Below are 27,254 nucleotides of genomic sequence, written 5' to 3'. Positions count from 1 at the left end.
TTTTAAACTGTAGTACCTATGAATGGCCAGCATGTCCACTGCGCTTCAATGCAACCTCTGGGGTTCTGGGGGCTTGACATAGACACACTCAGTGGCCTCTATTACCCCCCAAAAAAAGAAATTTGAACTCAATCGAAAACCGGCGAAAGTGTCAGTTTTCAAGATGTTTTGGTCATTATCTCTGGAAGGGAAGGTCCAATTTGCTCAGTTCAAAGCTTGTTGGAATGCGTGACTTTGAGGACATTAAGCACACAATGACACCTTTTTTGGGTTATTTGGGTTTTCTAGGGGAGGCGAGATCTTAGTAGGGCAGGCGACCGACCGCCCTGCCCTGCCTCTACAGTGGGTACGCCACTGGACACACAGCCGTAGTGTGGGATTTGTAAGATGGCTAAATGTTCGACCCGGAATAGGAATAGGGACACTAGGGTTCAGAATCAGCTATATTGTCACATCACAGGTTTTACAGAGGGAAAAGAAAGTGGGTGAAATTTGTTTTCGTGCACGTTCTATCGTATTATTATTATCAGGGGTGCACATAACTGCTGCGCAGGTGCGAATGCGTCGTCAAAATGCATGCTGCGCGGCACATCAGGCGAAGGGAAGCGCTCTCGCGTACCAACAGCTGGCACAGGAATGTACTTCCTGAAGCCACAATCACGCTAAAGCACGCGTCGGCCCCATACACAGCCATTAGGCGGAGGGGACGCATGCTGCACGTGATTTGTGTGAGTGTGGCCTCGAATCCTGACACGCAGACGCAGTCAGTCGCACGACTCGCACGCAGCACGCTGCTGGCTGTGTTACAGGCACTCGTCACCGATGATGAACGCACCATGATGGTGCAAAATATGCCGTGAACGTCCCAATCTGGCAGATAAAAGCAGCGCAGCACACCAACCCCAAAAAAAAGCGAAAAACTGCGTAATTTAGAAGCAGGGCGCTACAACGTCGAAACGCGCCTGTGAAGCGTCCTTTTTTCTCCCCGGCGCCCCTTTGACAAAGGTGCGCCGGGGGGCACCGGACCTTTTATTTACCATTTATTTGGTGCGCACCAAGTAACATCTCCAGGTGCTCCTCTGAGAACTAGACCAAAAAAAGTTATGTGCACCCCTGATTATTATGTTACTTCCATAGAAGAAAATAAGGGAAGAAGAAGAACAAGGGGGCGGGGCAAGGGGGAAAGAGATCAAAGAAAACAGATTATCTGCACATTTACACATAGTACATGAGATGAGATATGAAGGTGCGTGAGCATAGCAGCTTTATATCTCATCTCGGGTAATACGTGTCAATATGTAGATAATTTGTTGGTTTTTGTGGTCATGTGGTCAGACAGATATCACATTGAGAATCAGATCTCATCTTCAACAGAGCCCTGCCCTCCTCACTGACAGTGTAAATGGAGAAGCACACAGTAACTGTGCTTCCGTGTTGAGTTTGTTGGGAAAACAGAATGTTAACCCATTGAGGCCTGAGGTTCCGATTCTGCAATATGTCTTCTAAATCCTAACGATTTGTTTCTATAATCAGTGGTTTTCAAACTTTTTCATGTGAAGGACCCCCAAAATGATATGAATTTGGCAGTGGACCCCCCATCTCAAAAATATTTTGTTCCAGGGACCCCCCAGAAGCAAAGATTTGAGTTAATGTTTGCTTTAAAAGAATATATATATATATATATATATATATATATATATATTTTTTTTTTTATTTATTTTTTTTTATTATTTTTTTTAAGATTTGCACACATTTTCACGATTTTTCAAAAATAGCAGATCTACAAGCTCATAGCTCAGCACTCGGTGCCACGCTATGAGCTTGTAGGGGTGTTCGATATTTAAAAGTATACTATCTCGATATTTTTCAAGAAATATCACGATAGACGATATATAGCACCATAATTGTTTTATGTTTGTTTTTATGATTATTATTATTTTATGATTATTAATAACATATATGATGATTAATTATATTATATGATTATAACATTTTTATAAGATATGATCATGGGGCACGTATAATCATTATATTATATTATATAATGAATCATCATATCTTATTAATTAATGTGTTCACAGACAGACAGGCTACATACAGATAGATAGATGGATATAATATTCGTTTTTATGCTGCTGATAGATATAGATATGATATTCGTTTTTATGCTGCTGATAGATATAGATATAATATTCGTTTTTATGCTGCTGATAGATAGATATAATATTTGTTTTTATGCTGCTGATAGATAGATATAATATTAGTTTTTATGCTGCTGATAGATAGATAATCTATTCCTTTTTATCCAGCTGTTGCATCATGTGACATTCAGTGTAGGCTGCTTGATGGTGAGTTAGTAGTGTAACAGACTGCTTCAGACAGAACATCTGACAGTCAGTGGTGGAATGTAACTAAGTACATGTACTTAAGTACAAATTTGAGTAATTTTCACTTTACTGGATTATCTTACATTTTCAGTACTTTTACTTCTACTCCACTACATCTCAGAGGCAAATGTTGTTCTTTTACTCCACTACAATTTAGTCACTTTGTAGATTTGTATTATTACAAAACACGCATTAACCACTTTATCCCTATATACTTCGGCTATTTGAAAATAGACGATCTACAAGCTCACAACGCGTCGCTTTGCGACCCGTTGTGAGCTTGTGAGTATTTCTGCATTGCAGTACTGATACTTTTACTTAAGTACTTTTTCCACCACTGGAAAAGTGCAGGTCACACAATGGATCATTGATATGCATATGCATCCAGCCAGGTCGGTCATTCCTATGTTAATTCATGGTGTTGATAAGCTTTTGTAAGCGAGGTACGAATTGTTGTTTATAGTCGATACGCGAGGTCCGTCGATCCATGTGCGTGCATGCACTGTTTATGCGGGGACACCTTCGCTGTTTCACCCGCGTTTGGTTAAAAGTTATATCGAGTGATGTTCGAACATTGCAAACTTTGCTATTAACTTTAGTTTGCACCGTGTCGGTTTTGGAATATCCAAATGAGCCTGACTCTCCGTCCATTACTGCTGTTGTGCAGACTGACGACAAGAGCTGCCTACGATCCCCTCGCAGTCGCTGCCAAGAAGAAAGGGGGCGGGGACTTAGGGAGCCTGTCTGATGAACACAACAGATCTTCAGGCAATCAATGCGGTCCGGACGCGTTGTTAGCTTGTAGATCTGCTATTTTTGGCGAACGAAACCGTCGTACTACAGAAGTATAAATTAAGGTATAGAACTGCAAATCATAGAATGTGAGCGCACACTTTATGACTGAGTGACTCACTTTATGACGATATCTCTAAAAAAGCATATCGTGGAGACATAGCATCGTTGCGACGATATCTATCGCCATATCGAACACCCCTATGAGCATGTATATGTGCTATTTTTGAATAGCCAAAGTGTAAAGCTCAAATGAAAAGGTGACACAGATGCGTTCCAGGTCTTAATAGGTTAATGTGATACGGTCACATGTGCAGGCTGCTTGCAGCATGGTGCAGCTCATTTTGAAACTTTAAATTATTTTTTTTATATATTTTTTGACAATATAATGACCCAATATTATAAGCTGTGATTTTGTGCATGTTTAACACATTGCCTGCCAGAATTATTTCAGATTTTTTGCAGTTTTATGCCAGAGATTTTTCATTGAGAAAAAAAAAGTACTCAGGAGCCGAGATACAGAATTTTTAAGTTTTAAGTTAACAAGGAAGTGGATAGGAGTCTAGATCTTCGAAAATTCATATCTCCTTGGTCTTTGGGTAAAAAAAAAAAAAAAAGATTTAGATTTTTTTTTTTTGAAAGATCAAGTTCTTGGCAATCAATGTGTTAAGATCCGAGGCAAGCGTGGTTACCTCTGCCAAATACGGGGTCAAATATTGGGTCTGCGGCCAAATACATATCATTTTGGGGGTCCTTGACATGAAAAAGGTTTGAGAACCACTGAATCACATACTCAATTCATGGAGTGTGCGTTAAGCTCAGGACTTCCGTTAAAATCAGGTGTTCAGAAACACGGGAAAATGGAAGATCATCATCGCTCGACTAGGCTGACGTTATCTTTAATATTATTAAAGCAACATACACTTTTTCAAAAGGTAAGAAAATCGCTGACAGTGGGTGCACGCAGCCAGAAATAAGTCTGGCAGTGAAAGAGTTAACAAGGGAACGAGGGGGACCTGGTACTGCCAGACCCCTAATGGCCGACAGAGAACTACGTCACGCTAAGGACATGTAAGCACCATATATGCACCATATATGCACCATATATGGACGAAAACGTTGAACCGTTTTCATCCATATATGGACGAAAGAGGGACCGACAAAGCCTCATGTAGGCCTGACCCCCTGGGTCTGGCAAAAAAAAGATTGGACTACCTCCAGACCTCAGACCTCACCCCCTGTGATCTTTGGCACCCCCCAAAGGGATCCCGGACAGCCAGGTTGGCACACAGAAACACAGATTTTAGAGAATGGCACAGTTTCAGACTCACTGATATCTGATGGCTTTGGAGTAACACTTCACTGCAGACTCATAGTTCTTCTCCATGAAGTGCTCGTTCCCTTTGATCCTCATCGCATCACTCTTCTGAGGAACACAACGAGAAAAAAAACACCATTTACTCTCCAGAGGGAAAGAAGTGGCAGAATTGTTGTCGTTTTTTTTAATCAAAAATGGTCTCTTTTCAGGTGAAATGTCAGACAGTGTGACAGCTGACCTCAACAGCCCATTTGTTTGGGGTGGCTTTCAGGGACACCATGGTCACTTCTTTGTTCTCTCCCATGGCCAGGACATACTGAGCATCTGGAACAAGAGACAGGACACCATGCATTACTTTTTGTGGTAACATTTGTTTTAATGAACCACCAACATCACTGCTAGGCCTGTCACAATTACCACAAAATCACAATTATTTTGCATAAACGTTAGAATAAAGAAAAATTACAGAAATAGCCAATCTACAAGCTTAAACCGTGTCACACCGTTTTAGAAAATATTTTGAAAGTATAAAAATGTACCATAGGGCCTGTTTTGGCCACAGTACATTGTTTGTATTATTGGTAGCGGTCATTGGCAGACATTTCTTTATATATTTTGGTTATATGTCATATCCGTCCTGTGCAATTTCAGTTTACAAAGCCTACATGACAAATAGAAATGTCATTTTAATTCATATGTTCCAATGTTCAATGTCAAAAACACAATTACATCTTTAATCGCAATTATTTGTGTGAGAAATAATTGTCAAGTTGTCACTATCGTGGGGCGCCCGCTGGCCTAGCGGTCCAGGCGCATGCCACATTATGCTGATAATCCAGCTTGACAGCGTGTTGCGGGTTCGACTCCCGATCCCGACGACCTTTGCTCTGTGTCAGCCCCCCCCCCCCACATCATCATCTCTCTCCCCATTTCCTGTCAGCCCACTATCCTATCAATAGATAGAAAAAGCCACAAAAAAAAGAAAATGATATCCCTTAATCCCTGCCATAGAACAGATGGATAAAATGCACAGGTTATATAAATACACCAGGAATTAACTTTTAACACTTTTTCTGCGATGATCATAAACACACGATATTGTCAAGAATGAAGCCAGCAGAAGTGGTTCTGGTATTCCACAAAACAGCGGATGCTCTGGAAAGGGAGCAGTGCAGTAAGACAAGAGAAAATGGTGGAATGCAATCTAGTGCACGAGTAAACACAGCTGCTATTGTGTTAGCTTGGTTATCTGACACACACAACACACACATTGCTACCTTGCTTGACTGAATCTGACTGAAGCGGAACGTATTCTTTTGGGAATAACCCCAAAATACACTGCATCGTATCAACTAGTCTTGCATTAACAGACAATCCGAGATCTCTACAGACAATATAGTTTACATCTGGGGATTTCTAAACTCAAGGTAGACTACCTTGTCACCCCGCTAACAAACCCCACGGCCATTGGTGTAAAGTAACTAAGTACATTTGCTCAATTACTGTACAATTTTGAGATATTTGTACTTTACTTGAGTATTTCCAATTTCCAATACTTTTACTTCTACTACATCTCGTATCCAGATTGTACTTTTACTCCACTACAATTATTTGAAAACTTTAGTTACTAGTTACTTTGTAGATTTTGATTATGATTACATAACATACATTAACCACTTCAGCCCCTATATACATTTCGGCCATTTGAAAATAGTCGATCTACAAGCTCACAAGCTTGTAGATCTGCTATTTTTTAAATATTTTTACATTTGAAAACTTGTGAAATGGGACATTCTGCATAATGAGTACTTTTACTTCTGGTACTTTCAAGTACATTTTGATACCATTACGATTGTACTTTTACTCAAGTAAACTTTTAATTCCGAACTTTTACTTATAACGGAGTATTTCTACATTGCAGTATTGATACTTTAACTTCGGTAAAAAAAATATTCCACCACTGCAACGGCCACTGCTTTAGAAACCAGTCATGTCATGATGTCACTGCCCCAATAAAAAAGGGCCTACAGACTTTTGGATTGGTTCAGCAAAATGCAGGGTTGGCGTTTTTGTTTTTTACTCCAATTGTTTGCAGGCAGTTTTAACAATGACAGCTGGGAGATTGTTTTCAGTCTCTTCTGTTTATCTTTCATTGAGTGAAGATTGTGTCTTCTGTTTATCTTTCATTGAGTGAAGATTGTGTCTTCTGTTTATCTTTCATTGAGTGAAGATTGTGTCGGTCACGATCATGACATTGTAGTTAACCATTAATTGTCATTCAAATAATTGCGATTCATGCTTTAATAGTTTCTGGCATTGGACATTGGAACGTATACATAGAAATTACATTTCAGTTTGCCTTTTAGGCTTTGTAAACAAAACATGCACAGGGGCGGTATGACAGATAACTTAAACACACAAAAGAAATGCCAAACATTCAAAATAAATATAGTGGACATAGCGCCGATCTACAAGCTCACAACGTTGAGAGCTTGTAGCATTTCCAGCATATGGCATGGCTTTCTACACAGAGAGGGCGATGCTTTCAACATGAAATGGTGCATTCAACTTCATGAGAGTTTGGAAAAGGCAGTTCTCTTCAATGCTGCCATCGGGTACAGCCATGCAGTGGTGGAAAGTCACTAGGTACATTTACTCAAGTACTGTACTTAAGTACACTTGAGGAATTTCCCATTTTCAATACTTTTACTTCTACTCCACTACATCTCAGAGGCAAATATTATACTTTTACTCCACTACAATTATTTAAAAAAGTTACTTTGTATATATATAGATTATTATAATATAAAACACACATTAACCTCTTTAGCCCTATTTCAAGCATAGGCCATTTGAAAATAGCCGATCTACAAGCTCACAACGCATCGCGATGCGACGCGTTGTGAGCTTGTAGATCGGCTATTTTCAAACATTTTAGCACTTTAAGTATATTTTGATGCCAATACTTCTGTACTTTTACTCAAGTAACATATTGAACACAGGCCTTTTACTTGTAACAGCGTACTTCTACATTGTGGTATTGATACTTTTTCTTAAGTAAAAAAATGACGGTACTTTTTCCACCACTGCATCCATGGAAATGGTGCATTTGCATGTCCATAGAAATGCTGCATTCATGATCTGGAGAGGCCACTTTTTATAGACGGGTATAAAAAGGGCAGGGGCTGAAGACTCCTTTGATGTCTTATGTGTGCAGGTTAGAGATGCGCGGATCACAGTTTTAGCCGCAGTTGCCGCAGTTAACCGCAGTTTGGGTGGAGTTGGGTCAATCAAATATAATAATTGGATAAACCGCAGGTGAAAAAAATTGGGAATTACATTAATGATATCAATCTATAGGCCTATTATAGCTTTTAAAAAGCACAAGATCTCGCCGTGCGTGCGTTTGTATTATTTTACGTCATTTTACATCAGGCACAAATTAGCCGCCTACTGCACGTTGCTTTACCGGCAAGGGGTCTTTGTACCGGCTGCAGCCAGTGTTGCCAGATTTTGCGAGTGAGTAACATTGTTTATAAGAAAACTAACGTCAGGCAAATAATAATAATTTGATGCGGTTGGTGCGGATCTAGAAATAAGATGGTATAATTAACCGCGGGTGGATAATGAACATGTATATGCGGATTTGGGTGACGATAAACCCTATCCGCGCATCTCTAGTGCACGTGAAGAGGGGAACAACGCCAGCTGGGCCTTACATTCAGTGAAGAGGTGTTGTAGAATAGAGCTTACATTCAGTGAAGAGGTGTTGTAGAATAGAGCTTACATTCAGTGAAGAGGTGTTGTAGAATAGAGCTTACATTCAGTGAAGAGGTGTTGTAGAATAGCGAAGCAGAGCTGCTTGTGGCCCAGCTCCTGGACACGTTTAACGAGGTCTTCGTCGGCGCGCTCCAGCCAGCGCAGAGCGTCCTCCAGGACCTCTGGAGCATTCTGCAGAGAAACACTTATCATCAGCTAAACCATTGGTTCTCAAGGAGGGGTCCGGGGACCCCCGGGGGTCCCCAGCAAAATGTGCTAATGTAGCATCACAATAATTTTAACCACTTTAACCTTTTATACTTCGGCTATTCAAAAATAGCAGATATACAAGCTCATAGCGCGGCACTTGTGGAAGTTGTCAATATTTGATACAATAAAAAATATATATATATCCATAAGCTCACACATTGTGACGCATTGTGAGCTTGTAGACGGGCTATTTTCGAAAAGCAGAAAAAGAAATCAGGGCTTAAATGTTTAAACTGTTCCACATTTTTCTGGGAACCCCCTGGAACCTCCTCAAGGACTCCTGGGGGTCCCCGGTCCCCACTTTGAGAACCGGTAAGGGAACCAACTTACCAAGTTGAACTTGTTGCTTATGAAGAGTGCATGCCTGGTTTGGTCCATGTTGTACTGCAACACAAAACACTTTGATGAGCATTTCACTGCAGAACATTATTATTCATGGCAACAGACAGACAGTGTAGCATCATGTGAACTCATATTACATTCTTGTGAGTTTTGAGCTTTTACTGCACTACTTTAAATTGTTCTCCTTTTATCACTTTTATTAAAGTTGCAATGCAGGATGTCCGCACGCTTTGTTGCCCTCTCTGATGTTGAGAGGTAATGCACATTAGGGCTGTGCAAAAAAACTAAAGAAGAAAGACTACTGTATCAATAACAGCATGACACAGTTTTGGAGAAAAAAAACAACACCTATGGTGTGGTGTCACATAACACAAACAGCTCATGTCTGAGACTCATTGCAACATTGTGGTTTGTCACAAAAGACAAAAAATACAAGAGACAACATAGAAGCCATTTTAAGTAAAAAAAAAATAATATTTTAATTGATCTCAGTGGGCCTGAAATTTAAGTAGTTTAAAGAAGTAGTTTATAAGTAGTAATAAACTACTTATTTCCTATCAATTACACACCCCATGAAGCATTGAATTAATGGAGTTTTTTTTTTTTTTGTCACAGTCTACTTTGTGTCTCCTACCGGTTACATTAGCATCTTTATTATTATCATCAAAGTATTGGCTCAGAAATGCAACAAAAAATAACAATCTCCGTGGATTCAGTGCTTCATGGGTTGCGTAATTGATAGAAAATAAGTCATTTTTTGGATGAACTACTCCTTGAAATTGATGTACAGTGAATTCTGTAGGACACGGTCATTATTCAAAATCAATGCATATTATGATGCATATCATATCCTCTGTATTGTGAATGGTATTATACAATGGCCGTATCCTGCTGTCCAGTGGCATGTCAATGTTTTTAAATCTAACAACTCACAATTATTACAAATATTCCCAACTAAGCAAACCAAAAACAAGTTGGGTGTTCAGGACAACACGTGAATGAAGACTTACGCATCCCTTCTCCAGCGCTGTCAAGATTGATTCCAAGGTTTCGATCTTGTACAGGCGCTTCACAGTGAGGTCATTCTTATGACTAGAAGGGAAATACAAACACAATCAAGTTCTTTTCAACCATTCTGAGCGGTGGCAATGACACTGACCTCCTATATCATATATTTTAATATTATATTGAAAATTGGCTAATGGGAAAGCTGGCCGGCGGACCACCGCGGCCCGTCACCATGACTCAGAAGCATAAGCCCGTCACATGCCCATATATGGGCATATACTGTTCACTATAGGGGTGTGCCGATACACTAATTTCATGAAACGATACGATACGATATTGGGCTCACGACATCGATACGATACGATATATGGCACTTTTTTATTATGAAAATATATGGGGGGGGGAAGCAAATGCAAACAAATATTTCTGTTTTGCATTATTCAGACATGCAAACTTGTAGCTTTTCAGCTACAATAGCCGTTTTGAATGCAAATAGGGCAATAGTGTGACACCTGACCCGAAAAAATAAAAACATGTTGTCATCCTTTTCATCTCGGGGCTGTTTGCATGCCTTTTTATTATTATTGTTAAAAATATATATATACATTTATTTATTTTTCCCAAAACGATACATATCGTCACGAAAACGTATCGCGATATATATCACGGGACGATATATCGGCACACCCCTACTGATCACTGATGACATCAGGCATCTCCATATATATGCATAAAAGGGACAAGGACTGACAGATACAGAGATCTCCATACATGGGCTACAAGTTAGAATATGAATATGGATCCTTGAAATGAAAGTTTGAGAATCACCGTTCTAACCACATCACCCAGAGCTTAATTCAACTCACAGTATCACAGGACTTACTTTGAGTCTATGAAGCCTACTTGCACTGCCCAGCGGGTGGTATTGTTGGTCTCTTGGCGCTGGAGCAGAATGGGATACCAGAACGTACAGACTTTCATCAGCTGGCCAGCCTCCTTCTTCACCTGGAGAGGGATGTTGTTCCACCGGTCGTATATCTTTTCTACAGAGAAACACAAATACATAAAAGATATTGTTCGCGTCCCCAAAACTAGGCCAATGGAAAACGACACATCGGCTACGATCACTGGCATCATCTGATTAAAACCGGGAAGGCATCTGTGTAACCACTTTAACCATTATTCTATACTTTGGCTATTCAAAAATAGTAGATCTACAAGCTCATAGCACGGCACCGAATGGGTAAAAACATCATTGTCCACACGGCTGTATTTGGATCTATCTTGGAGCTATCTATCTGTCTATGTACTCCATTTATTTCTATTCATCCATCTGTAGCTTCAAATTGACAACCGGACCCAATAGACCTTTTCACACTTTTCTAAAGTTGATTTCCTGTTGCAGTGTTTCCTGATCAGTAGCTGACAGGAAATGATTAAAGGACTGCATTTACAGTATATAGCACATTACTAGTCTTTCTGTGCACTTACTGGTAAATGTGCTTTGTTGCAAGATTGGAACACCATTACCCATTACACAATTGCTCATCGGAAGCAGTTAGCGGTGTCAGCGTCTTGCTCAAGGACACTTCGACATGCAGCCAGGAGGAGCCAGGGATCGAACCGGGAACTTTCTGACTCCCATACCATTTGCGGTGCTGGTATCTGTATCAGAACAACTCCAGTACAATAACACTCAAATGAAGTGAATCCCTTACCTGAAGGATTAATGGTCACAACTGGCCGCTCACCACCATAAATCTGAAACAAGAGAGACAGTGATGGTTATCAAGGCATATATTACCATCGCTGTTGTTGACAGTGTCTGGCAGAAACCTCGTTATGTCCAACGACACCGTTGCTGTGGGATCCAATCCATTCAATGTAGTTCTTAGTCAACATTACAATTGAATGTCGTTTGCACTAGGATGGGTCAGACATCAAATAGGAAAATGGAAAAATATCTAAAAATATATTATTGTAAAGATCTAATGCACTGCATCACTGTTCACTTGGTCCAGGTCAGTCAGTGTTCTCACTCTTTTCCAGGGATCAATTTCCATGACTTTTCCAGGACATTTTAAGCGACACCTATGAACAAGTCCTTATCATTATGTATAGTTCATATTCATAAATAACACTGTGCATTGTAACATATTCCGTTCTAGGTATATTATGGTTCTGTTTGGGCTCAGATTTCAGAATGGGATAACTAGTGATGACCTCACTTCCTATACTTCATTACCTTATTTCATGTTTTAAATCAGTGTTAGGCAACAGGTGGCCCGTGGGCAAAAACTGGCCGGCCAGTGATAATGTCAGGCCCGGCAAATCATTGTGTAACTAGTTTACAATATCCGACACAGTCCCACATAATAGGCTAATACAGGGGGTCCCAAGCTAAAATTATTAATAGTTGGGAACTGAATGGACCCTCATGGGTCTGTAATTCTGAGTGTGTACAAAGGGAACCGAATGGATGGGTCCGTTTGGTTCCGTTTGCATACTCTCAGAGTTATGGGGGTCCTTGAAATTAAAACAGCTTGAGCATCAAATAGAGCAGTGGTTCTCAACCTGTTCAGGCAGTGACCCCCCAAAATAATCATATTTGAACTGGGGACCCCCCACCCTGACAAGCACTTGGAATGTAGGCGTTGAGGCATTACATTTAGTTTGACTCGGTTCCACAGATATTGTGAAAATAGCAGATCTACAAGCTCAAATATTGCCACTTTCTTATATTATTTGACGATTTGGCCAATGTTTGACCAGTTTTAATAGTATAGTTTGTTGATTACTTTTGATGCAGCAATGGTCTTTCGTCTTTTGCTTTTCTTTTTTTGGAGGTATTAAAAAAGGTCTTAAAAGTCCTTAAATTGTCACTTCACTGTCATCTGGGGACCCCCGAAAATCATGTGGACCCACAGGTTGAGAACCACTGGAATAGAGAATCTACCCCACCTGAAGAATGCCTTTATCCATGTTGAGAGTGAATTACAGGCAGCTGTTTCATAGCGGTTTTCTCCGTGTCTAAGAACAGACCTTGGGCTCCTATTCTATGAAAGAGCTTGTTTATCTCCGTTTGAAAGGGAGTAGGACTAGTGTCTGCCTCCAGATTAAGATATGTTTTTTTAATGAAATGAACTGAATGTCCTCTAAGTGCAGCATTGAAGGATGTGACCTACACAAAATGATTACCAAGCATATCTATCTGCATCATTTGATTGCGCGCACACACACACACACACACAGTTCTATCCGTATGTAGTTATGCCTCGGGCTGTCACGATTACAAAATGTAAGTTGACGATGAATTGTCAAACAAATTGGCGATTAACGATTACATTTTTGTGTTTTGGGAATTGGACATATGAATAAAAACATGTAACAATTGTGACAGAACTAGTTATGCCACACAAATCTTTAAAAAAAATTATAGCAATTAATGTATTTGTTATTGTATAAGAGTCTGAGTTCTTGTTGGCCATTGATCATGTTCTGGCCACCATCTAATGACTTAGATGGTGGTCAGAACTACTTAACAATCCCTGTACTACATCCTAGATCAGCCAAATACAGGCCTTGTCCACAGATATTGTTGATGCCATCCATATCCATACAAACCCTTTCAAACTGGATCAGATTTCTAGTACAATCATGGAGGCCCTGTCCACACACACACACACACACGTATTGTTTTTAACCCATTGAGACCTGAAGCCGATTCTACATGTCTCCTAAATCTCAACAGTTTTCTGAAAAACGTATGTTTCTATATCAGTGGTGCTCAAACTTTTTCATGTCAAGAACCCCCAAAATTATATGTATTTGGCTGCGGACCCCCATCAAAATATCTTGTTCCAGGGACCCCCCAGAAGCAAAGATTTGAGTTAAAAATGTCCGCTTTAAATATATATATATTCAAAGATTTGCACACATTTTCACGATTTTTCAAAAATAGCAGATCTACAAGCTCGTAGCGCGGCACTCGGTGCCGCGCTATGAGCTTGTATATCTGCTATTTTTGAATAGCCCAAAGTGTAAAATAATGCTTTTTAGCTCAAATCTAAAAATGACACAGTTCCAGGTCTTAATGGGTTAAACGTAGCTTTTTCTGTGTGTTTGGGCCTTTCATCCACATGACACACACACACACACGCACGTATTGTTTTTAAACGTAGCTTTTTCTGTGTGTTTGGGCCTTTCATTCACACACACACACACGCATCTTGTTCCATGAAAACGGACGTCAAGCATCCAAAAACTTACCGAGTTCACTCGTTGTCTGAGCTCATCCGAGTCCAGGTATTCGGGCTCGGAGTCCGAGTCTGACTGCATTTTTTCGGAAATAACGAACATAGTCACGGACATACCTCCAACATTAGGCTGTGGGAAAGAAGGAGAGTTTCTGGATTATTGGGGGGGGAGAGTGTACGCCCAAGACCCGTCCCATATAGACAGACAGACAGACAAGAGATATAGACAAATAGCAGTGGTGTAAAGTAACTAAGTACATTTACTCAAGTACAATTTTGAGGTACTTTTACATATTTCCAATTGTCTATACTTTTACTTCTACTCCACTACATCTCAGAGGCAAATATTGTACTTTTACTCCACTACAATTATTTGAAAACTTTAGTTACTAGTTACTTTGCAGATATAAATTATTATATTATTATAAAACGTACATTAACCACTTCAGCCCTATATCATACATGGGCTATTTGAAAATAGCCGATCTACAAGCTCACAACGCGTCGCGACGCGTTGTGAGCTTGTAGATCTGCTATTTTCTACTTTTGGTACTTTAAGTACATTTTGATACCAATACTTTTGTACTTTTCTCGAGTGCATTTGAGTACTTTTTCCACCACTGACAAATAGACAGAGAGATAGAAGTAATCAGAATCACATATTGTCACATCACAAGTTTACAAGTGTAAGAAGTGTGTGTGTGTGTGTGTGTAAGTGTGTGTGTGTGTGTGTGTAACTATTTACTAGTGAATTACACGCAGATTTCACACTGATCATGGGTGGTGCTTTAGTGTGTTTTGCCTTCAGATCATATCATGCTAAGATCATGGGTGAGGCAGTTTTGCCTGTAGATGTTACGTTACGTCAGAAAGCTCTGCCCTAAATATAGCGTGTGTCAGAGTACCTGTCTACCAGCTCTGGAGGAGTGCATGTATAAATACTAATTAAAAACAATCCCTTTCTCTTTTCAACAAAGACACGGCAGTCAAGGGGAAAAATATGAATTATGAGAGTTGGGAGCACAACCCTGCTGAAAACATAAGTGTTTACTGTATGTTCATTGGATCAATGAACTATACATTCAAGGCACATTGGTTATTTTTGAAGAAGAGATTTGGAGCAGACTAGAATAGAGCCCTGGGGGACACCGGTCGTCAACTATATCATTATTAAAGTGGTTGCTTAAACGGTTAAAGGAGCAATGTGCTGGTATTGCAGGTAAAAACAGGTAAAACACATCAGGTAAAGTACAAAAAAACAGCTTTGCACAACAACACATGGATTTCAGCCACTTCTTTAGTGCGATGTGACACAGCTGATCCTGAACAGTTAAAAGTGTGTTATGACCTTAAAATGAATGTCATCATGACCGGTGGTGGAAAGTAACTAAGTACATGTACTCAAGTACTGTACTTAAGTACGATTTAGAGGCATTTGTACTTTACTTGAGTAATTCCAAATTCGAATACTTTTACTTCTACTCCACTACATCTCGGAGGCAAATATTGTACTTTTACTCCACTACATTAATCGAAAACTTTAGTTACTTTGTAGATTTTGATTATTATTATTATTACAAAACATACATTACTCACTTCAGCCCTATATACATTTCGGCCATTTGAAAATAGCCGATCTACAAGCTCGCAATGCGTCGCATTGTGAGCTTGTAGATCTGCTATTTTCAAAAGATTTGTATACATTTGAAAACTTGAAATGGGACATAAGGCATAATGAGTATTTTTACTTTTGGTACTTTAAGTACATTATGATGCCAATACTTTTATACTTTTACTCAAGTAAATTTTTAATTCCGGACATTTCACTTGTAAGTTAACAGTGTATTTCTACATTGCGGTGATTGATACTTTTACTTAAATAAAACACGCGAGTGCTTTTTCCAGCACTGATCATGACAGAGTTAGCGACACTGTCTGATGAAAGATTTGTCATAAGTTACTGATTCACACTGAATGCTTAAAATAACACAGAGGTCACTGTTTTTGCACAACATCCACGGATATATGTGACCGCAGAGAAACCTGTGGAATACTGTCAAGTTGCTGGATGGATTTCTAGCAACTAAACAGCATTCCATAGGGGACCGATTCCTGCGTAACACCAGTGGTGGAAAGTAACTAAGTACTTCCATGTACTGTTGTTCTCATGTCTTACTAAATAAAGTGCATCAATCTATCACATGTACTCAAGTACAATTTGGAGGACTTTAGTGGAGCATTTCCAAGTGTCTGTACTTTTACTCCATTACATCTCAAGAGGCAAATATCGTACTTTTTACTTGACTACTAATTATTTGAAAACTTTAGTTACTAGTTACTTTGTAGATGGTGATATTATTACCAAACGCCACTTCAGCTATTTGAAAATAGCAGATCTGCAAGCTCACGCGAGACATTGTGAGCTTGTAGATCTGCTATTTTTAGAAGATTTTTCGTACATTTGAAAACTTGTGAAATGGGACATTCTGTACTTTTCCTTCCTTTGAGTACTTGGAAGTATATTTTGATACGAACACATTTGTACTTTTACTCAAGTCCATTTAGAATTCCGGACCTTCACTTGTAACAGAGTCTTTCTACAACGCAGTATTGATACTTTGACCTAAAGCAAAACATTAGAGTAGTTCTTCCAACCACCGAAAAATAACACAGAGGTCACTGTTTTCGCACGAGCACCGCGGATATGTGTGACCACGGAGAAAACTGTGGAATGCCGTCGAATGCTGTCAAGTCGCTGGATGGGGGTTCTGCATTCGTTAAGGTCACCGATTCCTGCGTAACACCAGCACATCTGTGTGTGTGTGTGGGTGTTGCGTTGTGTGCTCGTGGCGTCTTTTCTAGTCTAACGCACACATGATCATGGAACGTGCTAGTGTGTTAGCCGTTGACGTGAGCTCAGTGTATTAAACGATCACAATCACACTAAACACACACTAAACACATCAAAACCAACCAAACGAACAACAATGTGTTTTTTTTTTCTCTCTCTCGAACTTTTACCCACAACGACAACAACGACAACAACAAAGACCGGAAGTGCGCGGCGCGACACGGCAAATAAAGTCAAGCACAAGCATTTACAACTTCATTTTAGCACGTAAAATATAAAAAATATACTTTACAAATGGATGCTGTGAATGTTTTTGGTCGTTTAGATGTACTCGCCTCGTCGGCTACCAGCCGTCCACCTCATTGTACGCTTTACAGAAATGGAGTACAGAATGCGGAAGTGTATTTGTGTCTGGGGGAAAAGTCGTTTCTACGGAGGCCCCGGTGGGACACACTGGTCGGCATCAGTTCAAAATAGTTTTTTATTACTTTAAAAAGTTGCGAATTCAAATCGATTCAAAGGAGCTTTATTGGCATGAGAAAACATATATTTACGTTGCCAAAGCAAGTGTCAAAGTATGATTAAAAAAAACAGTTGAAAATGGGGAAAGTATATAAAGGAGGAGTGGGGTACAGCATTGTGTAAACAGAGCTACTGTAATGGCACATTGTTCTATTATTACTGTATTTATTACTATTAGTCAGAAGTGACTACTATTATTATTATTAATACATTTATGTATTTGTTTTCATTGACTGATCTGACCTGATAAATCTTTTATACCAAGATATTTTTCTTGGTAGCCTATAAGAAAGGCTCCTCACTGCCATCAGTAGGATACAACAGCAGTGACAACAAACAGAAATGTGTGTGGGGGGGAAATAATTGGCATTGGCACAATGACTAAAGTGGATAAAAAGCACAAAAAAACTAACTAACCCTATTTCACTTTTGTTTATTTTCAGCGTTTTTGGACGAAGAATACATACCTGTCTGTATGTACAACAGTGCAATTAAGAACAAGAACACTGAAATTTGGTGCCACGATGGCATAATCACAAACAAGTCCATACATGCAGTCAGGTCCATTTGACATAGTAGTGTCCAAGATGCTGAAAAAAGGGGACAGGGAGAAAGCATAATGCTTATCGTGCCCTAGTTTTCTATAATGATTCTGCAATATATCCAACCGTATTACAATTATCATAATTGAATTATCTGGAGCTCTCCAAACACTACTTTAAACCAGAAGAGTGTTGTATTGCATAAAATGATGCTCTATCTAATTCAGAACTAGGCTGGTTACAATATTGGACAAACAGTCCTTACCACAATATAAAAATACGGCCTCTACAATTTTACTTGAGTAAAAGTACAAAAGTATTCACATTAAAATATACTTACAACACCAAAGTAAAAGTAGCCTACTATACATGTTGGTTTTGTCTTCAGCGTTCTTGCTGAATGTATTTTAGCAAATCCTTTACTAAGATCAAAAGGAGGTCACGCACATCACAACCATTTAAACACAGGTACTGTACTCAAAAGCACACACACGCACGCACGCACGCACACACACACACACACACACACACACACACACACACACACACACACACACACACACACACACACACACACACACACACACAGGAGCATGGACTTGATAAAAACTACTAACAGCCATCGCTACCTCTTTACAGCTTTTGGCCTTCCCGGTGTGTGTGTGTGTGTGTGTGTGTGTGTGTGTGTGTGTGTGTGTGTGTGTGTGTGTGTGTGTGTGTGTGTGTGTGTGTGTGTGTGTGTGCGTATGTGTGTGTGTGTGTGTGTGTGTGTGTGTGTGTGTGTGTGTGTGTGTGTGGTGGCTCTCCTGCGTGGCAGAGATAAGGGCTGAGCCTGAACTCAGTCAGCCCAGCTTTACTCTAGAACAGAAAGATAAAAAAGATGGAAAGTTTGCGCTCTAAACTCAAGGCTTGCTAGGGCTGAAGACAGGGGCGAGAGGCCTGCATGAAAGTCCATAAAAAATTAAATAGGCTTGCACACTGTCAAATGAACATTGAGGCTCTTTGGATGCAAAAATATAGTCTTTTAGTTAAAGTGCAAAAAGTGACACAGGGAAAATAAAGTGACACAGTGGATGTCTTGGTCCTCATCCATAGTGGATGTTTCGGTCCTTCAAAATCAACACTGATTTCAGGTTGCCCATGTTGGCTTATAAGTACGAGGCTCTGATAGGTAGGCAGTAGTGCCATTAATCAGCCACATTACCACTGTTGAGGCCCAAGGGCCTGCAAGAAAATGAACTCACCAGACATACAGTATATAGCCACTGTTTGCCATACAGTGGGTCGGACCTGTGTTTGGGTCGCCAATTTTCATGTGTCACGAGTAAATATCTGTTTCCTACGTTGAAAAATAAATAAATAAAAGATTCCAAAAGATTTTAAATAGTTAAAAAAGAAAAACTTTTTATCAATTAAAAACAATATATCCAACATTTTCAAAATTATTTCATGAATAAAATTAAAAAAAATCAATAAAAAAATAAATCTCCATAAATAAATTAAATAAATATTTGAGAAGTGGTGAAAATTGTAGATCTGCTATTTTCACTAGTTTGGGTCCCGGGCAAACATCTAATTTCTCTTTTGGGTCTTTTCTTGAGCTAAAAAGTTTGAGAACCACGGTATATATACAACCTAAACAGCAAACAAACATGGAATCAATCCAATAAAGTCATTTTTCAACTTTACAACATACAAGCAGAATACATTGCAACAATACAACTTCAGAAGACTGAAGTTTAGTAAAAATTGGTGGATATCTGCAATTAAGTTAAATACCTACATGTTTAATATAGGCCTATTAAAGATAATATCAATGTATTATCAATTCATATTTGATGTTTAAACTTTAAACCTACTGCAGGCTGTTGTTTGTACAATATTGTTCAATAAAGTTAAACGCCTAATCGTTGAAGAAGACTGTGTCGTCATCTGCAGGGAGGGAGGGAATAGCAGATTTACAAGCTCACAACGCGTCGCGAAAACGACGCGTTGTGAGCTTGTGGATCTGTTGCCATCCGGGCTCGACACCGTCGCACGGCGAAGTAACGTACAACTCCATAGACGTAGCCCTGCGTCATGACGTCACGACGGATTGCTTCCCCCTCGCAGCCAATGAGCGGCGCGCGTTCCTTGGGCCGTTGGCCAATCAGAGGAGACGGAGCGCTTTATGAAACGAGCACAGCTGCTTCATTCGGTACTCGTTAGTCCAACAGAGAGGTCCAACTGTACACACCGTCCGCAGCAGACTAACAGTCCAACTGAACCTAAAGCACGTTTAATTCCGGTTTTTAACTCTTTTATTCGGTCGAACAACATGTCCTCGATGGAATTCAGCAGCACCGCGGTGAGTAAAATAATTATACATGTTAAATGAACGAGCGAGAGTGTCGCTTGTTGTCGTGCCGTTAGCCGTTAGCATGCTGTGTTTGGGTTCGTTAGGTGAACAACACTTCAGCTAAAAAAAACACTTCATTTGGTTTCTAACGTTAGAACTATCTCTATTAGCGTTGAATCTAAATTGAAACTCGTTTAATTTTTTTTAATTATATTTTTTAACGTTTCCACCATGTTGGAACACTGTTCTACCGTTAACATGCTGGGCTCATTAGCATACCAGTTAAACGCTAAACCGTACGGTGCCTCATTGTCTTCCAACTACTAACAACTCGACGCTTTGTTGGCCTCAGTGGTGTAAAGTAACTACATTTACCTAAGTACCATTTTGAGGTATGTTTTACGTTACTATTTGAAGACCGTAGTTACTTTGTAGATTTTTATGATTACAAAACATGCATTAACCACTTTTTCAATTCAAACAACTTTATTTTCCTTTCAGAACTTCGTTTGTGCAGTGGTTAAAAAGACAAACATGCATATAGTCAATACATATATACCTATGTCACTATAAAAGACACAAAGTACATTTAAAACTACTACTTAAAAGCATGATAAAAAATAATATATTATGTTGCAACCTATGTGCACTGCACTTCAGCCCTTTATACATTTCGGCCATTTTCAGCCCTTTATACATTTCGGCCATTTGAAAATGGCAGATCCAAGCTCACAATGCATTACATTGTGAACTTCCAAGATCTGCAATAAAAAAAAAAAAAATTAAATGAATTTGTTAACTTGTACTTTACACTCTTGGTACGTAGTACATTTTGATACCTGTACTTTTTCCACCACTGCTTGATCTCTGCTGGTCGGCACATTATTTTCCCGTTTTGGTTACCGTTAGTTCATAATTTTTCTGGTGGTTCAACGGCTTTTTAAACTTATTTATAATTAAAGGTGCATTTTGAATTTCACTAACTTGTTTCTGGATGTTTGAACAGTGGAGGAACCTAGACAACCCTGCAGCCATGGGGAAGGCTGTCATCGCTGGGCCAAAGAGACCTGCACTGGGAGAGCTGTCCAACTTTAACAGCAATGTGGCTCCTAACACAAAGGTAATATTTAAGCCCTGAGGCCCTGTCTACAAAATGTAATGTCTTCTAAATCTTAACATGTTACTATGTCAGTGGTGCTCAAACGTTTTCATGTCAAGGACTCTTATATGTATTTGGCCACAGACTACCATATGGAAATATTTTGTTCCAGGGACCCTAGAAGCAAAGATTTGAGTTAAAAATGTTTGCACAAAGATTTTTCAAAAATGGCAGAGCTACAAGCTTGCAGCGTGCCATGAAGTGGCGTGCTGTGAGCTTGTATAAGTATAAAGTGGTTAAAATAAAAAATTGCATGGATGCTTTCCCTGGTTTTTATGGGTTAAAACAATTATTCTCAACTACTCTAAATTAAAAGACCCTGATTTTATTTTGTAATCATCTCTGACACATTAACACTGCGAATACATGATGACAAATTACCTAACTGAGTTTTTATTCTTTTCTATTCTCAGAAGACCGGAGCGGCCAAACCTTTGGCCAAAACCACGTTGACCCAGAAAGCCAAAGTAGCCGTCGTTAATCCATCAAAGGTGGTCCGAGTTGAGGCACCCCTTCAAGCAGCTCCCTCCACTCTGCCAGAAGAACCAGCAGACATTTCCATGAAGGAGGAAGAGGAGCTGTGCCTGGCCTTCTCAGACACTCTCCTCACGGTAGAGGACATCGATGCAGAGGACTCGGACATGCCCCAGCTATGTTCTGAATATGTTAAAGACATCTACGCATATCTGATGGATCTAGAGGTACGTGATGCCAGAGATGCCATGTTCTTTTTTTTTAACTATAATGTCACCTGGTGTTTTGCAGCAGTGTAATGAAATATTTTATTTGTACAGGTACAGCAGAATGTGCGACCCGGGTACTTGACCGGCTACGACATAACACCACGCATGCGAGCGCTTCTAATCGACTGGCTGATCCAGGTTCACTCCCGATTCCAGCTGCTGCAGGAGACTCTCTATCTCACGGTTGCCATCTTGGACCGTTTTCTGCAGGTAAGGGCAAATTGCAAATTTGTTTGCAATTTCATCTGCTCTGGTGGTCTCTTTTTTTTTTTTTTTTTTAATAAGTACGTTCTGCTGTATTACAGATTCAGCCAGTTTCCAGGAAGAAGCTCCAGCTCGTTGGGGTCACCGCCATGCTGCTGGCCTCAAAGTACGAGGAGATGTTCGCCCCAGAGGTCCAGGACTTTGCATACATCACGGACAACGCCTTCACAACGATTCAGATTAGAGAGATGGAGCAGGTGGTGCTGAGGCGCCTCAACTTTGAGCTGGGGCGCCCGCTGCCCTTGCACTTCCTCAGGAGGGCTTCCAAGGCTGCAAGCGTGAGTCTCTGTTCACATGGTTCACTAACATAAATTGGAAGGTGTAGCGATCAGTGACTTCGCACTAAGGCTTTGTCCAGACTGCAGGCAGATCACATTTGTCGCTCACCTGATCTTTAGGACTGAGCAACTGACTGTAAGCACTTTGTATATTCAGAAATCACCCAAAATGGCAGAGCTGCACACCGTGATGCAACATTTGAACTTGCAGAGCGGCTATTTTTGCGGCTTTACAAATCAGGTTTCAGTGGTCAGACTGAGATGCAAATTTAGTAATAGATTTGAATCTCATTACACTACTTAGGGCTGTGATTCATATCTGATTAGCAACAATCAGATTCCATGGGCGGTTTTGCTGTTCAGACTTGATAAAACAAATCAAATTTCCAATCTGGATAGGACAATAAATCTGCTTTGTGCTAACAGTGTGAACAACACAGCCTAAAAGAACATACTATATTGGTGGCTTAAAAAAAAGGATGCAGAATATTGGTCATGTTGTATGTAAGTAGGCTTTTCAATGGTGTCGTTTTGTCGTTCTAGTCTACTGTGGAGAGGCACACGCTGGCCAAGTATCTCATGGAATTAACACTCCTTGACTACGATATGGTCCACTACCGGCCCTCGGAGATCGCCGCTGCTTCCCTCTACCTCTCCCAGCTGCTGCTGGAAGGCCTGCCATGGGTGAGTTCAGTTGTCTAGGATCAAGTCCCCCAGGGCTTTTTGTAGCGTCTTGTTGTTCTACTTCAGACTTTTAATGATCACACAAAAATGCAGGGGACTGGCTATTTTGGCTTAGGGCTGGCCAATCGCAAACGTATCAATCTTACTCATGTAGGTTGATTGAGACAAATTTGAGTCCGCTTAACCCCTGTATGCTTTGTTGTACAATGGTGACACGGATCTACAAGCTTGCACCATGTTGAGCTGGCAAATCTGCCATTTTCTCATCTTAATCAAGGCAAATGTTTGCTATAATTTGAAGTTATATGGCCCAGCCCTTGTCTTATTAGTACAGATGGCTAGCTTGACGTTTTTTTTGTCTTTGTGTGTTGCAGAATCCTACACAGGAGCACTACGCCACATACGACGAGGCTCACCTCAAGCCCATCTTGCAACTCATTGCCAAGAATGTAGTTGTCATCAACGAGGGCAAAACTAAGTTCCAAGTGAGTTGGCATGTAGTGTTTACATGGCTTAGTGGTTCAAGATTTTCCTGTGGGCCCTGATCCAAAAGAGATTGAGAGGAGTGTTTGTGGCCAACCCACCTGAACATTGCAGTGTTAGTGGTCAGGTGGGTTTGTGCCACAAGCATTTTTCAGAACTGTTTATATTGTGTTCTGGCTTGACTGGTATACGTTAGGCCTGACCTCGACCTAAGTCGACTAGTCGACTGGTTAGTCGCGGGGGGTCCGAGTCGACTAAGTGACTCTAGTCGGGGGGGAAAAAAACCCACACGTAACTTCCACTTTATTCGTCTTATTCCTCGTCTTTGTATTGGTATTGTTTGTGTTGGAGCGCCTCAGTGCGGCTGCAGAGTTCATGTTGTGCAACCTCTTCCAGAGAGAGATAGAGACACTAGAAACTCTGCTGGAGACAAAACAAACTGTGTAGACTTGGCCCTTTGAAATAAAATGTGTTTTTTTTTTTTTAGTCGACTGCCAGTTAGTCGGGGACAGGCCTAGTATACGTTTTTTGCTATCACAATGTCAACTTCAAAGCAAAATTCATACTTTGATGATTAGTATACGAATATATATAATTATCAAAATCTTAGTCTTTTGGCAATTATTTGGGCTCCCGCTTGCAGTATCCTCACAGCCCACAGGTTGAGAATCAGTGAAATGGATGAATACTCGACTAACCTTTCCTCTCCAATAGGCCGTCAAGACCAAATATTCTGGGAGCAAGCTAATGAAGATCGCCCTACTGCCTCAACTGCAGTCATCTACCATCAAGAGCCTGGCTGCCCCCCTGATGGAAAATCTCTGAGGTTGAAGACTGATTTATTTTTGGTCCATTACTTGCACCTTATCCTGTGTTTGTATGTTTTTCTTTCTTAAGCCTTCCTTACAATTTCAGTTTTGTTTAGTGAGGTGTAACGATGTTCCATTTCGGCAGCAGTTTTGATCCCGATTTTAGTTCTTTTAATCTCCATTGGAGAACCGAACTTAGGGCGTGTGTTTTAATCAAATGTGTTTGCTTGTTAATGCTGTTATTGGCCTCTCTAATGCTCTAATTTTGCTGCCTAGTAGTTTAATCAATCTGGGCTGGTTCACTTGATATCTGTTTTTTTAAGTAATTTTAAATGTTTTGAATTGGGACAAGCGCCACCTACAGATGCATTGATTTTAATCGTAAGGCTGTTGCCAGAGATGCATTTTAATCACTAGGCAACTGTTGCCCGGGACACTCAGACAATGTAAGAAGGCCTCATTATTCTGTAAATATCCATCTAATTCCCCTCCTGTGAAGGGTCCACAATATATTTTACTGTGTAGTTTTATTCAGGAATATTTTGTATGAAAGTTGTTATTGGATATGCATGCCTTAGTGTTTCATCAGTGACACTTGTTTTTAATGCCTGAAGTACAATGTACCCATATTTGAGTTGTGAATAAATGGCAAATACCAAAACTTTTCAATCTGTTGATTACTAGAAAAGGTATGTTGGTCAAGATCACTTCAGAACCCTAAAATGGCTTAAAGGGCAAGACTACTTTGGTAGAGGTCTGGGTTGTGTAGTTACCTTGCCATGGTGTAACTCCAGGTGGACAAGAAATAAAAAATAATTGCTCCATTGATTAGAAATTGATAATTCTAAATGTGCTCCTCATTGACTTAAATTGTACGGTGAAACAGCTCTCAAAGTCACTCTTTTAGCACGTAAACGGACGCAAACAGAGCTGATTCAGAGAATAGAACATCACCAAACTTGATGTGCATTAGGCCGCAGACTGCCATTTCATTCCTCTCGTCGCCGTCAGATAGATTCAGATAGAATAAAAATGTCAACTTCCTGTTTTTACTTAAGATCCGGCGCCAGTCTGGGTTTTCTTCTACATAAAAATAGCAAAATCAATTAACATTTTTATTAAAAACAAACGGTACTGGGTTTGGTGTTCTCTATTGTCTGAATCAACTTTCTTTGCGTGCGTTTATGTGCTAAAAGAGTGATTTTGAGAGCCGTTTCAGCGTACAATGTAAGTCAATGAGGAGCATATTTTGATTTTTTCAATTTCTAATCAATGGAGCAATTTTTTTATTGTCCACCTTGGAGTTACATAATGGCAAGTTAACTACACAACCCAAACCTCTAACAAAGTGGTCTTACCCTTTAACTGTAGCTCATCTGTGCTCACATTACCTGTTTGAACCCTGAGAATTATTGGTCTTGAATTGGAACCAGGTCTTATCTACTTATTCATTATGCTGAAAATTAAAAGATGTGGCAACATGCCCATGTAATCTGACTCCAACCGGTTTACTTATGTACGTTTCCATGTCTGTGTGCCTTGGTAACAACCATGCACTGTTGAGGAGTGTATAATATACACCGGATTTTGTGACCCAGTTTGACCACTTCATTTAGGAATCTTTTTCCCCCACACAAAATATTTACAAGCTCACATTGTGACACGTGAGCTTTACGATTAGCTGTTTTTGCATACAGGTGTACCGTGGGAACAAACCCTCTGGAGCAGACAGACTCCAACGTGTTATAGTCCACTGGTTCTCAACATTGGGTCTGTGGCCCACCAGGGGTTCAAAAAAATGTACCCTTACCGTCTAACTCAGAGTTTGGTTCCATTTGAACACTCCGAGGAAATGTATCTGACGGCGACGAGAGGAATGACATGGCAGTCTGCGGCCTAATGCACATCAAACTATGGGTCCTCAAAATAAAAGGTTGAGTTGCTGGTCTAGTCCTGGATCTCTTGTCATACCAGTTAATCCAGCTCTTATCAAACAGCTGGGCCCTGGCAGGGTTGTTTTGCACAGACACCATGCCAAGTCTATTCTCACAACAGGATATGGTGTCTAATGCAGCACTCAGTACAGAGTGTCGATCCACACGGTCGGGAACGGTGTGGCTCCAATGTGGACAGACTTCATGTGACCAGCCTGTGACATCAGTCATCTATGTCTATGATATATGTCTGTCGGGTGGAAATCTCATATGTCCAAAACTGGTACTTTTCAGGTTTCAAATTCAAAAGTGGCAGATCTACAAGCTGAAAACGTGAAGCTTCACGCCCGAGCTTGTAGATCTGTTACTTTTGTGCGATGTTGTAGTATGATCACGCGTTAATGGCCTGGGCCGTAGCGTGGCGGTCCAGGCACTCTAGGCTGCAATGCCAGCCTGACGGCGTGTCGCGGGTTCGACTCCCGATCCCGACGACCTTTGCTGTGTGTCACCCCCCC

General features: G+C 40.3%; 3 protein-coding genes across 6 annotated transcripts in view; 1 reads left to right on the top strand and 2 right to left on the bottom strand.

Moving 5' to 3' along the window:
* ttc3 (tetratricopeptide repeat domain 3) overlaps window positions 1–17,356 on the bottom strand; it is a 58,125-nt gene extending 40,769 nt beyond the window's left edge. For 3 of the 4 annotated variants that reach the window (XM_080435596.1, XM_080435599.1, XM_080435598.1), the window contains exons 1-9: window positions 17,319–17,356; window positions 14,146–14,262; window positions 11,595–11,637; window positions 10,760–10,919; window positions 9,879–9,960; window positions 8,857–8,910; window positions 8,319–8,448; window positions 4,736–4,821; window positions 4,511–4,605 (exon numbers count right to left, since the gene is read on the bottom strand). In XM_080435596.1, the coding sequence (XP_080291722.1) occupies window positions 4,511–4,605; window positions 4,736–4,821; window positions 8,319–8,448; window positions 8,857–8,910; window positions 9,879–9,960; window positions 10,760–10,919; window positions 11,595–11,637; window positions 14,146–14,247 (752 nt within the window). In that variant the 5' untranslated portion in view covers window positions 14,248–14,262; window positions 17,319–17,356. Of the gene's footprint in view, window positions 1–4,510; window positions 4,606–4,735; window positions 4,822–8,318; window positions 8,449–8,856; window positions 8,911–9,878; window positions 9,961–10,759; window positions 10,920–11,594; window positions 11,638–14,145; window positions 14,263–17,275 lie in introns of all 4 variants that reach the window. The other variant, XM_080435597.1, reaches the window with a different exon arrangement.
* Window positions 1–27,254, bottom strand: part of psmg1 (proteasome (prosome, macropain) assembly chaperone 1) — a 228,226-nt gene that overhangs the window by 1,887 nt on the left and 199,085 nt on the right. The gene's annotated exons all lie outside the window — the stretch shown is intronic.
* LOC308090155 (G2/mitotic-specific cyclin-B2-like) lies at window positions 20,261–25,442 on the top strand. Its single transcript, XM_080435212.1, has 8 exons — window positions 20,261–20,394; window positions 21,392–21,505; window positions 21,958–22,245; window positions 22,339–22,497; window positions 22,593–22,829; window positions 23,373–23,513; window positions 23,888–23,998; window positions 24,711–25,442. The coding sequence occupies exons 1-8, from the start codon at window positions 20,365–20,367 to the stop codon at window positions 24,819–24,821; spliced, it is 1,191 nt and encodes a 396-aa protein (XP_080291338.1). The 5' UTR covers window positions 20,261–20,364; the 3' UTR covers window positions 24,822–25,442.

Source organism: Gymnoscopelus braueri (genome assembly GCF_963280865.1).
Source record: "Gymnoscopelus braueri genome assembly, chromosome: 8".
NCBI classification, from domain to species: Eukaryota; Metazoa; Chordata; class Actinopteri; order Myctophiformes; family Myctophidae; genus Gymnoscopelus; species Gymnoscopelus braueri.
The sequence above is the reverse complement of the archived record's forward strand: the minus strand, read 5'-3'. Positions and strand labels throughout refer to the sequence as shown.